Below are 16,774 nucleotides of genomic sequence, written 5' to 3' on the forward strand. Positions count from 1 at the left end.
AAATGAGAAAGAAGAGAGATATAGGAACACATGTTTGCGAAACTAGCTATATTTCGAGGCAAATTAAAGCGAATAAACAAAAATTTCACCGGGTAAAGTCGACATTTGATACCTTTTGACTTATAGATTATTAGTGATTTTAGATTTATTTAAGGTGTGGATGGCATCACTGCCCAATACAGTTTGCTTGTATCTTTAAAACCTAATTTCTCAAACATTTTTCGGGAACTCTGGTTTTCGGGGACAACTGTGGCCAGAACTTCAGAACCTGTGGCCTTAATCTCATGTGCCATGAAGAGCACTGCCAAAGATCCCAATCCTTTACGACGATGTGTAGGTAGAACGTGCAAGTTGCACAGGCTGCCATGAGGAGATCTGTAAAAATACAGGATGTTGTAAACCAAATTGGGAGCTATATATAGTCATTTTCTTCACCTGAGACACCAAGCTAAGGGTTCTCCAAGGGTTTCGAAAACACCGGCACTAACGTTGTTCTCCATAAATCCCCTTATCAAAGGTATAGAATCTGCCGAGCGATAAGCCCAGTGTTGGTCGACCAAGTCAGCATATTTTGAGCTAAGATAAGCAACTTTAATTGAGGGATACAAACTAAAGGGATGGATAAAGACATACAATTAATTTATCTTAAATATAGTAAGTTCATCTTACCTTGGTTCCCAATTTGGAACTTTGTTGCTAGGCAGGTGATAGACAATAGTGCCCTGATGTTCTAGTTTTTCCAAATCTTGACCCAAATGTAACCAATAGCTCTCAACTATGGGCTTTAAACGTTCTTCATAGCCACAGATCAAATGGAACTTTTTCGGATTTAGAGAGCACAATAAAGACCTTAAATCTTCAAGGGAACCTCTAACGGTATCAAGGTAAATATATGCCTTGGTATCAAAATGATGCTGAAATAAAGATCTGGCATATAATCGCTCAGCCTTACAATAGTGCAAAATAACTGTTTACTGTAAGTATATAGCTGCCATGTATAATCCAATCCTTATCGGTTGTATATATCTTAATTGACTCGACACTGGGTGTGGGCTTGTAGTTTATAAAGTATTCGATAAGGTCAAAACCAGTGAGATTTGTGCGATCACTGGCATATAAATTTCTCAGTTCAGGCCACTGATCGCGAGCGATTTCTAGCGAAGTAGAACCCATTGAAATTGTTGCTGGGACTGTAACAAAATGATAGGTACTGAAAAGAGCAGATGTTTTCATACATACAACCAACCCCATGAAGATATTATTTCCATCTCTTTGAGTTGTTTTCTCTTACTTTAACAGACAGAACACATGTTTGTTACTCTTATATAGACACCTTCTGAGTATCGCACCGTCCTAATCAGTTTAAATTCGATAGAACTTATACTCATTTTTGCGTTTCCATCGAATAATCGCAAACAGCTGTTGAAACTTGTTGAATGGGTTCGAATAACAACAGGAAAACCTTTAAGGTTTAGTCCAGCGGTCGGCACACACATACGTTGACATTTTGTTTTATATTTGTGTGAGTAATTTGCACTGGGCAGCTCATCGATGTGTGTGTGCAGTCCGCTGTTCTACGTTATACGTGTGCGAACAGCGCGCCGGCAGAACCAAACCCTATGCTCACTTAATAGGGCGCTGCCGACCGCTGGTTTAGTCCTTCAAAAATATGGGAAAAAATTTGAAATGGTTGAAGATGCAATGAAAATCAAAGTGAAATGATTAAGACATGATAAGTATTTTTGTAAGCAAATAGTTGACTGGCTTTTATTGGTCATGCCATGGTCATTACTTATGTTTAAGAGTCCGATCATCACTGAAAAAAGTAATATTTTAAAATTTTCATAAATATTAGAAATGCATAGTTTTAGGTAACTCACTATTACTCAAAAGCTGTTGGAATATCTCGACAGAAACCAATGTACGCAGATCAAATATTTACACATTTCCTAATATAGTTATATTGGCATATTGAATCACAAAAAAAAGACAAGGATACAATAATCTTAAAAAGTGGTTTCAAAATGGATGTCGAAAAAATAATTTTAAACAGAGTGCTTATTACATAAAATTCAATATATATATTTATTTATTTAAGATGATTAGTTTATAAAACTAAGACTTTTGTAGGGGTTTGTCGTGCTAGCTGGAGGGTCTTCGACTACGAAGATTTACTTAATTTACTCATTTTTTTCACAGTCAATATATATTTGGTCTAAAAAATAGGATTCACAGGAATATATGCTAAAGAAGTGGTGTGGGATCGGCTCATTTAACAGGAGAAGTAGATGTTTTCGTTTCTTGCCTAGTTTTTAAAAATTTAAAGTAAAATCATTTTGTTTTTGCTAAATTCTGTTGCACATCATCAAAAATACTGGTACCTGATATAAGTAAAATCATCAAGATGCTCATCAATCGTGCGATATTTTTGTTGCTTGAAGTTTAGTTTCCAAGAAATTTACCTTTACGCAATTCACTGTTGTCAAAGTTGACAGAACTCAAAAAGATTTAAAGTCAGCCACACCCCTTTAGCAGCTCACCCTTGTTACCTGAACCAAACAATTACCGCAGAGAATCCGCCACAAGTAGCAATCAAAGTCAATAATGATTCAGTGATCAATTTACACACGCATGTCTGGTTTTTGGACACCCGAGGCCGTCGACTAGCTGACACTGGGGTCAACTAGGCATATGGTATGTAAAATGTGAACACTTTGGGGAAGACGTCTCAGCGGTTCGACGGAGAGCAGACCTAATCAGTATCATTCGAATGTTGGAGCGTTCTAGTCCGCTTCGATTCACCTCCGTTGACGGCGATGACGTGATCACAGCTGTTACAGTTTAAACTGTCTCAATTTCGCATTCCGCGGGCAGTTTAACCAAAAATGACACGCCAGTTAACTGAGGACAGCGCAAACGTCGGGTTATAGTGAAGTTCAAACATACCACTCCTACAAAATCAATCGGAGAATCAACAAACTACGGCTTATCATTGACAGGCGAACCGGTTTGCCCAACGCCTGCATTTGGATAATACCTCATACATTCTTGGCCGTAGTTTTACTTGAGACATGGGTCAGAAGCTATCGTGTTGCAAAAAGTGCGACGATTGCAAATGGTGCAGAGGCAAAGGAAACGACGAGCCAACCCTGCGTATACGCAATGTCAATGCCAACTATTTTGCAGGCGCTCCAAAAAAAGACGAAACAGGTGAGTGAAGATAACCAAAAAAGCTAAATCGAATTGGAATTCAGTGCTGAAGCTTTATTAGTCTGTTCGGCATAATAAATATCGTAATTGTGGGTAGGAAATTTCGTGAAACCTTATTCACATTTTTAAACTTAACTTAATACATTTGCTTTGATATACATAGTTAATTTTAACATTCATTAAGTGTCTACAAATTATTGTTGTTACAAAAACTGCAGTATTTTTGTGGCAACATTCTAAGTTTTTACGACCAATAACAAATATATGACATATTTAAAATCTGTAGACCTACAAATAACATTATTTGAAATATAATTATCAAATAATCTGTAAATTTTAGTTTTTTACTTTGATCTATGTATATGTTTGCCTTCGATTTCAATGTTCCTTATTAATCCTATTAATTTATTTATTTTATATTACACGTCCATTAAATTAGATTTGATCTTTGGGTTCCGCTGACGAACGTTTAAAATTGATTTACTTGGAAGTGTATGGCACTGATTCGAACAATTATGCATTCTGTTCTATAGTTATTGCCTTTTATGAATGCAAAATTGATGCCGTGGGTGTTAAACACTCATAGCTTTGCTGCCCACAGTGTAGTTCTGCCCCTCGAATTACTCATTTTATACCTGCAATTTGGAAAATTGAATTAAAATAAACAAAATAAGAAACACCTGCTGACTGACAGAGAGCTTACACAGCAGTTTGTACCTCCAAAAATGTGAAATTTATTCGATAAATAATGATAAACAGCCAATGAAATGATTAACAAGAGCAAGCCTTAAATTGCCAATGCAAATTGATGATGGGTGTTTGGCAAGAGAATCGATCTGGAGAGCCAAACACTCGATGCTCACTTAATGACCATCTCGATCAAGATGTTGCCAATGAACGATGACGTAGTTGTTTCTTGGCCACAACGGGTCCATCGGAGTTGCCCTGAAGCTAGGCTTCCCGTCCATAATTAATAATAACCCATCAGAACTCAGAGTGAGAGAAGGCGAGAGATTCGCTGAGAGAGAGAGATACGCATCGCAGTCGAAACTATTAGGTCCACACAATTTCCGATCAGTTAAGTTCAAAGCGTTGCGGTGTTCACATCGAAAGTTCTACGAGCGGGTCCAGTAAAAAGAATCTTTAGAGCGCAGTTTCCGTTAGCTTTATTCTTCTTTTGTCGCTATTACCGGTGCTATCGTCTCGAGCTTACCGTAACACATAAATTGTGGCCTAGAGCGGTCTTCTTTGTTAACCGAATCGTATTAGCCGGAAGCCAGAAATGAGCTATTGGTATCGGAATTATACGCCCAGCTGGCTGCAGCGATGGTGGCCAAATTCTCAGCCCCGAAGAGTGAATCCTTTCCGCACCACACGACCTTCAGCCGATCTTGAAGGTACCTAAGTACATCTAGTACAAAAAAAGGATTAACCACCAATTACATAGCTATAATAGCGTAACATCACCATTAATATCTGTGAATCACTAAAATTTGATTTTAATTGGTTTGGTAATTTATTTTTTCGGTCTATGACTTCATTCCGTTGTGTTTTGTTTTCATTTAAATTCCTGAGCTGCTTGCTTGACGGGTTCAAAAGGGTTCCCCAATGAAAATACAAGTGAAAATATATAAATAACTTGTCGAATTCAAAAGTGTTCATGCAAATTATTTTGAATTGGTTTTTAAGTTGTTTGGTTTTTACGGTAGATGACTTCACTTTGCGCATTTTTTTGTGACTGGTTTTATTTTTGAATTTTTGTGTGAAATGTTTGGAAGACTGATAAAGTGATTTATATAAAATATGCAATCAAACCAAGATCGATATCAAGAATAACAATCTTTGAGTGACACATGTTGCTTAAAGCTACTTTGGTATTTTATATAATTTTTCACATATTGTTTGTTATTGGTCTATGACTTCATTTTGTGTGCTTTTGTTTTGCGTATTCCTATTTCCGTTTCGGAATTCGCGTGTTTGGTGATTTGACACGTTTTGGGCGGTTCTACTATTCACTACTTTGAGTAATATATTAACACATAGCAACACAAATATCCTCACTTTCAATACTCAACAAAAATTTGAGCTGATCGATTTATTTACTTATGCATATTGCAATTGAAAATTTTCTATCTGAGAAGATTTTCTATTTTTGTGTTTGATAGAAGATGAAAGCGAAGCAGAAAGGGTGACCAGTTCAGCCATGTGGAAACATATGGCCCCATAAATCATAATTGCAAGTAATTCCTGTTTGACTAATATGCTTTATCACTAAAAGCGATTACTTCTAAAGAGCTATTATTATTTATACAGAACGAAATCTTATGATGTTTGGAAGAAGCAATCAAAGAAATCTATTTTTGTGTTCAGCAATGGGACCCTAAGTGACCCCAATAAATTGAGTTTCACTTATAAAAAAATTGTTTTCTTGAACTTTTACCTCTACCTAAAAGAAAGGAATATATTTTGGCATAATTAGTAGGTACTGTTATTCTATTATATCAACCAAATATTTAAAACATTAATTTCTTTTCTGGTTTGATGAACCTTTAAAACTTTTTTTTAATTTTTTAGTTGGGTAGACATTATTTTCACAAAACATATGGCTTTTATTTTTGCTAAATTTTGTTTTCCTATTTTATTTATATGTTTTTTTTTTGTTAGTGCTATTGGTGCGTTGGCGTCACTTTGATTGTCCACTACGAAAATTAATTGGCCTGGCATTGATCTTTTGGCCATTGTGGCACAAGTTTGTTATGTTTATGGCCAAAGGCGATTAGTCAATTTGATGCTGCAGCTTTGGGGAATACAACTGGCAGCACATTTGCTTTATGATATCATCGTCTGCCACAGGAAAAACAAAGCTACGCAAAAAGATCTTTTGAAAGCGGCAACTAATTGCTGACAGATTTTATTCAGACCCTGTCAAAATACTAATTATTACTTACGAAGAGAATATTCGAAAAGTATTTGGGATATTTATTAATTCAATGGGGTAAATATAGGCTTTTAAAAAAAATTACTAATTTTCACAGACCACTTAAAATATTAATAAATAAATATTAATAAATGTATAATAAAAACATTTTGGCACCTATAGAAAGAGCACTTCAATTCCGTTTAAATGACACAAAAATATTCTTTGCCCATTAAGCACCCTTTGAAAAGTTAGAAAATTAGACAATTTTTTGTGAAAGTCAAATTTTAAAGTTTTTTCACTGGGGCTTTAAAAATAAATGTTTTGATGCAAAGTTTTTCCCCAAGCAAAATTAATAGTAACTGCAAAAAACAAAATTTCAAAATCTTGTTCCTTGTACTTTTTATGATTTTTTAAATAGAAAGATCTCAGTCAAATTTGAACTACTGTATATAGTTGGTAACCAAAATTTTGTTTTTAAATTAACAGATGCCGCCAGTTCAGCTGTGCTGGGAGTGATGAGAGTCGATCTCTGCCTGGAGGACAACCACGATGAGCACCACACGAGTCACTTCTATGCGGCGGCTGCCAAGGAAGCCCTGATTGTTCGGAGAGGAGAGCCCTTCCGGCTAAAGATCCACTTCAACAGGGACTACAGTCCCAGCAAGGATGCCATCAGCTTCATCTTCACGGTGGCGGATGACACCAAACCGAGTCCGGGACACGGAACCCTCAATGCCCTGGTGCCCCATGATGGCATCGACTATCTGGGGGACACTCTGGAATGGGGGGCTGGCATCGAATCGCATGAAGGTCAAATACTCACCGTGCTGATAAAGCCACCTTCGACCTGTCCTGTAACAGAGTGGAAATTGGACATCGACACTAAGCTCCTGGGAGACGGATCGAGGAGCTATCCCCTCCCACTGCCCATCTATGTGCTCTTCAATCCCTGGTGTCCGGATGACCAGGTCTATCTGGAGGATCGCGATCAGCGCAAGGAGTACGTGATGCACGATACCACTCTCATTTGGAGGGGATCCTACAACAGGCTGCGACCTTCGGTTTGGAAAATCGGACAATTCGAACGTCATGTGCTCGAGTGCAGCTTGAAGGTCCTGGGAACTGTGGGCAGAATTCCACCCGCCTATAGAGGTGATCCCGTGAGAGTGGCTCGGGCTTTGTCCGCTCTGGTGAACTCGGTGGACGACGATGGTGTCCTACTGGGCAATTGGTCGGAAGATTTCTCCGGCGGTGTTGCACCCACAAAGTGGACAGGTTCCGTGGAGATCCTTCAGCAATTCCACAAGACCCAAAAGTCGGTGAAGTTCGCTCAGTGCTGGAATTTCAGCGGTGTCCTGGCCACCATTGCCAGGAGTCTGGGAATACCGGCTAGAATCATCACATGTTACTCCTCCGCTCACGATACCCAAGCCTCCTTGACCGTGGATGTATTCATCGACGCGGACAACAAGAAGTTGGATGCGGAGACCACGGACTCGATTTGGAACTACCATGTGTGGAACGAACTGTGGATGCAGCGACCGGACTTGGGAGTGGGTCAGTTTGGAACCTACGATGGCTGGCAGGTGGTGGATGCCACTCCGCAGGAAGCCTCCGATGATATGTACCGAGTGGGTCCTGCATCTGTTTCGGCGGTGAAGAACGGCGACATCCTAAGACCCTTCGATGGTGGCTTTGTCTTCGCGGAGGTTAATGCGGATAAGCTCTACTGGCGCTACAATGGCCCCAGTCAACCGCTGAAGCTCCTCAGGAAGGACACCCTGGCTATAGGCCATTTAATCAGCACAAAGGCGGTCTTAAAATGGGAAAGAGAGGACCTTACGGATACCTACAAGCATGCGGAGCGTTCCGAGGAAGAAAGAAGCACTATGCTCAAGGCCCTCAAACAATCCCGTCACGCCTTTAGTCGGTACTACCTGAACGACAATTTTAACGAGATAGAGTTCGACATGGAGCTAAAGGACGACATCAAGATCGGGGAGAGCTTCAGTGTGGTCCTAAAGGTGACCAACAAGAGCGACAGTCGCACCCACTTGGCCACGGGTCAAATCAGTTGCGATGCCGTTCTCTATACCGGAGTGGGTGCAGTGGAGGTCAAGACCTTGGGCTTCGAACTGGAACTGCAGCCCAAGAGCAGTGACTTCGTTCGCATGGAGGTCATCTTCGAGGAGTACTTCGACAAGCTATCCTCGCAGGCCGCCTTCCAGATCTCCGCAGCCGCCAAGGTTAAGGACACCGACTACGATTACTATGCCCAGGATGACTTCCGAGTGCGCAAGCCGGATATTAAGTTCCAGTTGGGAGACGCTGCAATCGTGGCCCAGAAGGAGCTGGATGTTATTCTGCGCCTAGAGAATCCGCTGCCCATTCCTCTGCACAAGGGAGTGTTCACAGTGGAAGGACCGGGCATTGAGCAGCCTCTGAAGTTTAAGGTGGGTTTATATAGACTAATTAAAGATTATCTAACTAACAATAATATATCCAATCTAATATAAACCCACTATTTCTGCTGGCTTTATATGGTTATGAAAGTATTTTAATAATAAAAACCTTCTCCTTATCCTCTTGCAGATCGCCGAAATTCCAGTGAATGGCACTGCCGCCGCAACCTTCAAATACACTCCGCCCTATGCGGGGCGTGGCACAATGCTGGCCAAGTTTACCTCCAAGGAACTGGACGATGTGGATGGCTATAAGCATTACGAAATTGAGCCCCGACCGGAGGATCTGCTGCAGCCCAATGGAAGCCACCGGAGGAGCAACATCATCCGCAGACGCACCGATGTTGTAGCCTAAACTAACCCTAGTTGCAATGAATTTCCTTTTGTATTTCGTAGGTTAAGTGATATGTTGTAAATTGTAATAATGATACATATTAATGTTTTGATATTTAAACTAAAAAGATAAATAGATGATATTTTTAATCAGCTAACGAGGTGAGCTAAGGATGGTTAGCTGCTAGTTGAGACAGAGAGACACTTGATGTTGAGTTTGTACCTTTGTTCTGTCAGTCAGGATGTCATTAGAAGCCCTATTCCCGGAGGTAAAAAGTAGAACCGCGTTATAAGGTGAATCGACGTCTAATTTATCTTAACTAGATAAATGCGTTTATACCACTTGGATAACATTTTAATGTAAAGTGGAATGAGTTATATTCTGCAGTAGTTCAGTGAACTTCGGTTATGATAACAATTTGAGTAATTAGCTTGGCTGACCCTGCAGAATGCGATGACGTCGATTTGCACGGTGAGTCAGTGGGACGTCGAATCAAAGCATTGACACTGAAAAGAATATGCTGATCAGCAATTATAATCTGCAGCGGGTGCAACTAGGCGCCTGGACTGCCTTAACTAAATGATTTTTTGAGTGCTGCGGATAACATTGGTTACGAACATCACCCATTTCCAAAATATTTAATTATTAAAGTTCTTTAGATGTTATTTAACCTTCACCTAAAATATTATAATTTTATGAAACTAAATGTTATCAACATTATCTTTCTAAAGCAATATTTAACTAATTATGTATTTTCTTTAGAAAAAAACATTTCAAAAATGTTGATGAAAATATTTTGAGGGCATCTATCACAAGTATTATTCATTGTTGTTTTTAAGGGACACTATCCCTTACTCATAAATCATCATCGTTGAGAGTAAGAAAAGTAGTTGAGTTCTCAGTTTCGAGACGTTCACATCGAAAAGCAACGAACGGTTTCCTTTAAAATTATTTGGAAGTAAAGCCTTTTAAGTTATATTTTTAAGAAAGAATTAATTTTGGCTTAAAATGAATTCTCAGCAGCCAAGAAGAAACCCATTCCTCAGTACTAGACCATCAACAGATTTGGAAGGTATATTTAAATGTACAAAGGAACAAATATCAATTCTATAAACTCAAAAAAATAGACACACTTCAAATATATGTGAATTATATAAATCGGAAAATACGTTGCTTTGACTGTATTTTTTTTTATTTTCTTTAGTTTTTTTTTTTAACTTTTGTATTTTTGACAAGTTTTTATATATATGGATACTTTTTAAACCCCTTTAGGATTCACTTAAAAAGTTTATAATACAAAACCATATTCTCTTATACTCTACATTAAATTACTACCACGATTACAGGATTAAACCACTAATAAAATTCTGTATCCGATTTGACAGATTCCACCAAATCAGCTGTTCTGCGGGTTCTAGAATTAGATCTCTGCCTAGAGGACAACCACGATGAACACCACACAAGTCACTTTTATACGGCGGCTGCCAAGGAAGCACTGATCGTGAGAAGGGGAGAGCCTTTCAGGCTAAAGATCCATTTCGATCGTGACTTCAATCCCAGCAAAGATGCCATCAGCTTCATTTTCACCGTGGCCGATGAATCCAAACCGACTTCTGGAAAGGGGACCCTGAGTGCTGTGGCCCTCCATGATGGCACTGATTATCTAGGGGACCCTTTGGAATGGTGGGCTGGCATTGAATCCAATGAAGGTCAAGTGCTCACCGTGCTAATCAAACCGCCATCCAACTGTCCTGTGGCGGTGTGGAAACTGGACATCGACACCAAGCTTCTGGGCGATGGATCAAGGAGCTATCCCCTCCCACTTCCCATCTATGTGCTCTTCAATCCCTGGTGTCCGGATGACCGGGTTTATCTTAAGGATCGTGACCAGCGCAAGGAGTACGTGATGCACGATACAACGCTCATTTGGAGGGGATCTTGCAACAACCCACGTCCTTCGGCTTGGAAAATCGGACAATTTGAACGTCATGTGCTCGAGTGCAGCTTGAAGGTCCTGGGAACTGTGGGCAGGATACCTCCAGCCTTTAGAGGTGATCCCATTCGAGTGGCTCGGGCTTTATCGGCCTTGGTGAACTCAGTGAACAACGATGGTATAGTAGTGGGCAAATGCTCGAACGACTTTTCGGACGGTGTCGCACCTTTTAAGTGGACCGGTTCGACGGAGATCCTGCAGCAGTTCTACAAAACCGAAAAGCCAGTGAAGTATGCTCAGTGTTGGGTGTATAGCGGTGTCCTGGCCACTATTGCCAGGAGTCTGGGAATACCGACTAGGATCGTCACCTGCTTCTCCGCTGCTTATGATTCCGAAGGCTCTTTGACAGTAGATGTGTTTTTAGACCAGAATAACAAAAAAATGTACGCTGAGTCTGTGGATTCAATAAGGGACTATCATGTGTGGAACGAACTGTGGATGCAGCGACCGGACTTGGGAGTGGGTCAGTTTGGAACCTACGATGGCTGGCAGGTGGTGGATGCCACTCCGCAGGAGGCCTCCGATGATATGTACCGAGTGGGTCCTACATCTGTTTTGGCTGTGAAAAACGGTGACATCCTCAGTTCTTTCGATGGTGGCTTTGTCTTCGCGGAGGTGAATGCGGATAAGCTCTACTGGCGCTACAATGGCCCCAGTCAACCGCTGAAGCTACTCAGGAAGGACACCCTGGCCATAGGCCATCTGATCAGCACCAAGGCGGTCCTGAAATGGGAAAGAGAGGACCTCACTGATACCTACAAACATGCAGAGCGTTCCGAGGAAGAAAGAAGCACTATGCTCAAGGCCCTCAAGCAATCCCGTCACGCCTTTAGTCGGTACTATCTGAACGACAATTTCAACGAGATTGAGTTCGATATGGAGCTGAAGGACGACATCAAGATCGGGGAAAGCTTCAGTGTGGTCCTAAAGGTGACCAACAAGAGCGACAGTCGCACCCACTTGGCCACGGGTCAAATCAGTTGCGATGCCGTTCTCTACACCGGAGTGGGTGCCGTGGAGGTCAAGACCCTGGGCTTCGAATTGGAACTGCAGCCCAAGAGTAGCGACTTCGTTCGCATGGAGGTCATTTTTGAGGAGTACTTCGATAAGCTATCCTCGCAGGCCGCCTTCCAGATCTCCGCAGCAGCCAAGGTTAAGGACACCGACTACGATTACTATGCCCAGGATGACTTCCGAGTGCGCAAGCCGGACATTAATATCAATATGGGAAGGACTGGCATCGTAGCCAAAAATGAGATGGATGTGAGCTGCACCCTGGTCAATCCACTTCCCATTACCTTGCACGAGGGTGTGTTTATCGTGGAGGGACCGGGCCTTGAGAAGCCTCTGAAGTTCGAGGTTGGTACATAGATTTATAGTTTTGGGCCAAAAACCCAAATAAAAAATATTTTCTTGCTCTTTACAGATGGATGATATTGCAGTGGGCTCCGCCGTTGGAGTCAGCTTTAAGTACACTCCGCCCTATGCGGGGCGTGGCACAATGGTAGCCAAGTTCACCTCCAAAGAATTGGATGATGTGGATGGCTACAAGCACTACGAAATTGAGCCCCGACCAGAGGATCTGCTGCAACCCAACGGAAACCATCGGAGGAGCAACATCATCCGCAGACAAACCGATGTTATAGCCTAAAATAACCTTTATGTACAATGGTTTATTTTTATTATGCATAAAAAATCGATCACAAATTAATAAATAAATTACCATTACGTACAGCGTACACGTATAGATTTTTTATAATTCAAAGACATAGCAATGGTTTTACCGTAGTCAATCTTAAGTTTGTTTATTTCACAGTTGGGAAACATGGAAAAGTTTTTGGAGGAGTTATTCGAATGCTAAAATATCTATTTTTTAAAGAATTCTTTTCCCTTAAGCATAAAAATAAGACTGTCAAATATCAAATTTTTAATTAACTAAAGGATGTTTTTAGATTAGTTATTCGGACTTATAAAGTATATGGGCAATTCTCTGCTGTCGCACGCGACGTTCGTACGCTTTGCAGGTGAAAAAAACCATCTTCCAGGACTTATTTTCTTTTGGCACTAGGCTCAAAGTAAAGATTTCGATTAACTTTAAAATACGTGCTAGGGCTGACTTTGAAACCACTATTCGTTTTTAAGATATGAAAAAAAAACGAAGGCTTTTGCCCGCGGCTTCAATAGAAGTGACTTTCTTGACTACCAGTTCAACTTTCAGAGCCTATCCCTATACCCGCTGAATGGAACGCTGCAAACCGCAGATGCAGATTCATCTAATGTATAGATCTCCATAAAGGTGATTGAAACACGTTATTGCGATGGTACGTCTGATGTCTCTTCTTCCCTTAAAGCGAGAAAACAACGTTACCAATTCTAAACGGTATTCGAAAGAGATCTCATTTTTTTTACCTAAAGAAAAATATTACAAAACAAAATAGGATTTTTGTAGCATTGCTCGTTTTGTTGTGTTACAAGATAATTATCATACATACTTTCCCGAAACATTCATAATAATAAGTTTTCATGACGGTTAAAAAGGGCTTTCAAAGATGATACATAGGTATTAATCAAGCAATTAGTTTACTGTTTTTTACATAAATCATTCTGTTATCTATATTACAAATATTAAAAGAAAGGCAATTCTTAGTATTGCTCAACTAACATATGTATATGTTAGTTATATTTTATATATATGGGTTCAAAGATCATTATTAAACAAACTTTCACGAAATATTCCTAGTAATTAGTTTTCATGACGCTTAGAAGCCCTTTTTTCTAGGAATGACAAATTATTATTTCATAGGTCATCAGGAAGCATTTCCCCAAATATTAGTAATGTATGAGTTCCAATAATATGATCATTATTCATTAGATAAGAAGCATAAGTATAAAAGCCCCACCAGTTTTCTTAAATGCTAGTAGTGATCAAAGCTTTGTGGTTTTCGCATCTTAATACAATTCTATTACCTCCTATAAGCTTAAAATGCCTAGTTGGATGAATAATTGGTGGCCGAGTTCTCAGCCCCGAAATGCGCATCCTTACCACAGCACTCGACCTTCGTCAGATCATGAAGGTATGTGCGTGTAGTTACAAAGAGAATATCGTTTAACAAATCATATTTCGTTTTTGACTTAACAGATGACTCAAGTTCGGAAGTGCTAAAGGTTCTGAAAGTAGATCCCTGCTTGGAGGACAACCATGTTGAGCATCACACGAGTTACTTCAATACGGCAGTTGAAAAGGAAGCCCTGATTGTGAGGAGGGGAGATCCCTTCAAGCTGCAGATCCATTTCGACCGAGATTATAGCCCCAGCAAGGATTCCCTCAGCTTCGTATTGACGGTGGCGGATGACATCAAACCGAGTCCTGGAAACGGAACCCTCAATGTTCTCTTGCCCCATGATACCATTGATGATTTGGGGGAACCGAAGGAATGGGGAGCAGGCATTGAATCGCATGAAGGTCAAGTGCTCACCGTGGTGATCAAGCCGCCATCCACCTGTCCAGTGACAGTGTGGAAACTGGACATCGACACTAAGCTAGGAGGTAGATCAAAGAGCTACCCCCTCCCACTGCCCATCTATGTGCTCTTCAATCCCTGGTGTCAGGATGACCAGGTCTATCTGGAGGATCGTGACCAGCGCAAGGAGTACGTGCTGTACGATACAACTCTCATTTGGAGGGGATCCCACAACAACGCGCACCCAGCGGCTTGGAAAATCGGACAATATGAGCGTCACGTCCTGGAGTGCAGCTTGAAGGTTCTGGGATCTGTGGGAAAGATCAAACCTGCTTTCAGAGGTGATCCAGTGAAAGTGGCCCGCGCCTTGTCCGCTGTGGTAAACTCTAACGATGACCAAGGCATCCTGTGGGGAGACTGGAGAAAGGATCTCTCGCAAATCACGGATGGGGTTTCACCCTTGAAGTGGACGGGTTCAACGGAGATCCTTCAGGAATTTTACAAAACCAAAAAGCCGGTGAAGTATGGACAGTGTTGGGTTTTCGCCGGTGTCCTGGCTACCATTGCCAGGAGTCTGGGAATTCCGACTAGGATCATCACTTGCTTCTCCTCCGCTCATGATACCGAATCATCTTTAACTTTGGATAAATACGTGGACGAGGACAATAAGGAAGTGGACTACCGAGACTCCATTTGGAACTTTCATGTGTGGAACGAACTGTGGATGCAGCGACCGGATTTGGGAGAGGGTCAGTATGGTAACTTTGATGGATGGCAGGTGGCGGATGCCACTCCCCAGGAGACCTCCGATAAAATGTATCGCTTGGGTCCCGCACCCGTTTCGGCTGTAAAAAATGGAGAAATCAATACACCCTTCGATATTCCATTTGTTTTTGCTGAGGTGAATGCGGATATTCTCTATTGGCGCTTCAAGGGCACCGGAAAGCCGCTGAAGCTCCTCGCGTGGGATACCCAGAGCGTAGGTAAAAATATTAGTACAAAGGCTGTTTTGAAATGGGAAAGGGAAGACGTCACCGACAACTACAAATACACTGAGCTTTCCTCGAAGGAAAGGAGCACCATGATGAAGGCCCTCGAGCAAACCCGTCACACCTTTAGCAAGCTCTATCTAAATAACGAGTTCAATGATATTGTGTTGGAAATGGAACTAAACCACGAGGTTTCGATCGGAGAGGACTTCAGTGTGCTGCTTAAGATGACCAATAGAAGCGAAAGTCGCCCTCACTTAGTAAAAGGTATAATCCGATGCGATGGCGTTCTGTACAATGGAAGGGGAGCAGAGAAGGTCAAGACCATGGGCTTCGAAATGGAATTGCAGCCCAAGGGCAGCGACTTAGTTCGCATGAAGGTCAGCTTTGAGGAGTACTTTAAAATTATGTCATCCAAGGCATCCTTCCGCATTTCCGCATCCGCCAAGGTAAAGGGAACCGACTTCGATCACTACACCCAGGAAGATTTTCGGGTGCGCAAACCGACCATTGAGCTCCAGTTGGGAGAGGCTCCAATTGTGGCCAAAAAAGAGATGGATGTGACCATGAGTCTCGAGAATCCGCTGCCCATTCCCTTGACCAATTGTATGTTTATCGTGGAGGGACCGGGCATCGAGCAGCCTCTCAAATTCAAGGTGAGTTGACATCGATAAAAAGTGACCAATAAACTTAAAAACATTTTGCTTTTTACAGGTTGGCGAAACCCCAGTGGGTGGCAAAGCAATAGCAACCTTCAAATACACTCCGCCCTATGCTGCACATGGCGTAATGGTGGTCAAATTCAACTCCGAGGAGCTAGAGGATGTGGATGGCTACAAAAACTATGATGTTTTGCCTCTTACAATGTCGTAGAATCTGTACAAGAACAATCGAAGATCCACTAGCCTCAATTTACTTCAGTTGCATTGTATTTCATGTATCAATATTAATAATAAATATTCATTATTGATATTTTATAGAGGAAAAATGGTTAGTTTATTCAGATATTGTAGGTTTCCAAGGCACAGCTCGGATTTAAGATTTGTTTAAGATTTTAAAAATATTCTCGGTTGTAAGGCATCGGTTTACATAAAGGTGATTATAACACGTATATAATTACTTAGATTCAGACAGTCAATCCTACAATAGTTCGCTCTTCTTCGATTATAGCAAAAAATCAACTTTACTAACCCTAATAATACACGGTATTCGAGTGACTGCGCTTTTGAAGTAACTACGGATATAAATTATTCACAGAACTACATATATATCCTTAAAAAATTTTGTTGGGTTAAAAGATATTTGTCTTAAAATAAATAAAACATTTGTGATAATTTGCTTGCATGATGCTTAAAAAAAAGTTATTTTCTCTGGTGATAAGTATTTTCTTAAAAATATAATTTTT

The 16,774-nt window shown here is 40.9% G+C and overlaps 4 protein-coding genes across 5 annotated transcripts; 3 read left to right on the top strand and 1 right to left on the bottom strand.

Annotated features, from left to right (window-relative positions):
- Positions 1-125: 125 nt before the first annotated feature.
- On the bottom strand, positions 126-1,195 carry Glyat (Glycine N-acyltransferase). Its single transcript, XM_017157833.3, has 4 exons — positions 976-1,195; positions 670-914; positions 436-609; positions 126-375 (listed from the first exon to the last, which is right to left on the bottom strand). The coding sequence occupies exons 1-4, from the start codon at positions 1,171-1,173 to the stop codon at positions 150-152; spliced, it is 843 nt and encodes a 280-aa protein (XP_017013322.2). The 5' UTR covers positions 1,174-1,195; the 3' UTR covers positions 126-149.
- A 1,562-nt stretch (positions 1,196-2,757) lies between these two features.
- On the top strand, positions 2,758-9,059 carry Tg (Transglutaminase). 2 transcript variants are annotated; one of them, XM_017157812.3, is made up of 3 exons: positions 2,758-3,210; positions 6,617-8,583; positions 8,723-9,059. In XM_017157812.3, exons 1-3 carry the CDS (start codon positions 3,072-3,074, stop codon positions 8,945-8,947), a joined length of 2,331 nt encoding a protein of 776 aa, XP_017013301.2. In that variant the 5' UTR covers positions 2,758-3,071; the 3' UTR covers positions 8,948-9,059. The 2 variants fall into 2 exon arrangements, with proteins under 2 accessions (XP_017013301.2, XP_017013302.2); XM_017157813.3 differs by lacking the exon at positions 2,758-3,210 and adding an exon at positions 4,297-4,607.
- A 785-nt stretch (positions 9,060-9,844) lies between these two features.
- LOC108068272 (annulin-like) lies at positions 9,845-12,614 on the top strand. The gene is made up of 3 exons (XM_017157737.3): positions 9,845-9,998; positions 10,312-12,278; positions 12,346-12,614. Exons 1-3 carry the CDS (start codon positions 9,935-9,937, stop codon positions 12,568-12,570), a joined length of 2,256 nt encoding a protein of 751 aa, XP_017013226.2. The 5' UTR covers positions 9,845-9,934; the 3' UTR covers positions 12,571-12,614.
- A 1,288-nt stretch (positions 12,615-13,902) lies between these two features.
- LOC108068259 (annulin-like) lies at positions 13,903-16,242 on the top strand. Its single transcript, XM_017157721.2, has 3 exons — positions 13,903-13,993; positions 14,059-16,025; positions 16,084-16,242. The coding sequence occupies exons 1-3, from the start codon at positions 13,903-13,905 to the stop codon at positions 16,240-16,242; spliced, it is 2,217 nt and encodes a 738-aa protein (XP_017013210.2).
- Positions 16,243-16,774: the final 532 nt, after the last annotated feature.

The sequence above is a fragment of the Drosophila takahashii genome, chromosome 2L (genome assembly GCF_030179915.1).
Source record: "Drosophila takahashii strain IR98-3 E-12201 chromosome 2L, DtakHiC1v2, whole genome shotgun sequence".
In the NCBI taxonomy this organism is placed as follows: Eukaryota; Metazoa; Arthropoda; class Insecta; order Diptera; family Drosophilidae; genus Drosophila; species Drosophila takahashii.

What these genes read in the sequence shown, in the direction of transcription:
- Tg (XM_017157812.3), top strand. Translation starts at nt 3,072, where the DNA reads ATGGGTCAGAAGCTATCGTGTTGCAAAAAGTGCGACGATTGCAAATGG. An exon ending in TCCAAAAAAAGACGAAACAG is followed by an intron (nt 3,211 to 6,616) that starts GTGAGTGAAGAT and finishes TTAAATTAACAG; the next exon opens with ATGCCGCCAGTTCAGCTGTG. An exon ending in AGCAGCCTCTGAAGTTTAAG is followed by an intron (nt 8,584 to 8,722) that starts GTGGGTTTATAT and finishes ATCCTCTTGCAG; the next exon opens with ATCGCCGAAATTCCAGTGAA.
- LOC108068259 (XM_017157721.2), top strand. Translation starts at nt 13,903, where the DNA reads ATGCCTAGTTGGATGAATAATTGGTGGCCGAGTTCTCAGCCCCGAAAT. An exon ending in ACCTTCGTCAGATCATGAAG is followed by an intron (nt 13,994 to 14,058) that starts GTATGTGCGTGT and finishes TTGACTTAACAG; the next exon opens with ATGACTCAAGTTCGGAAGTG. An exon ending in AGCAGCCTCTCAAATTCAAG is followed by an intron (nt 16,026 to 16,083) that starts GTGAGTTGACAT and finishes TGCTTTTTACAG; the next exon opens with GTTGGCGAAACCCCAGTGGG.
- Glyat (XM_017157833.3), bottom strand. Translation starts at nt 1,173, where the DNA reads ATGGGTTCTACTTCGCTAGAAATCGCTCGCGATCAGTGGCCTGAACTG. An exon ending in ATGGCAGCTATATACTTACA is followed by an intron (nt 915 to 975) that starts GTAAACAGTTAT and finishes TCTTTATTTCAG; the next exon opens with CATCATTTTGATACCAAGGC. An exon ending in CCCTTAGCTTGGTGTCTCAG is followed by an intron (nt 376 to 435) that starts GTGAAGAAAATG and finishes GTATTTTTACAG; the next exon opens with ATCTCCTCATGGCAGCCTGT.
- LOC108068272 (XM_017157737.3), top strand. Translation starts at nt 9,935, where the DNA reads ATGAATTCTCAGCAGCCAAGAAGAAACCCATTCCTCAGTACTAGACCA. An exon ending in ACCATCAACAGATTTGGAAG is followed by an intron (nt 9,999 to 10,311) that starts GTATATTTAAAT and finishes CCGATTTGACAG; the next exon opens with ATTCCACCAAATCAGCTGTT. An exon ending in AGAAGCCTCTGAAGTTCGAG is followed by an intron (nt 12,279 to 12,345) that starts GTTGGTACATAG and finishes TGCTCTTTACAG; the next exon opens with ATGGATGATATTGCAGTGGG.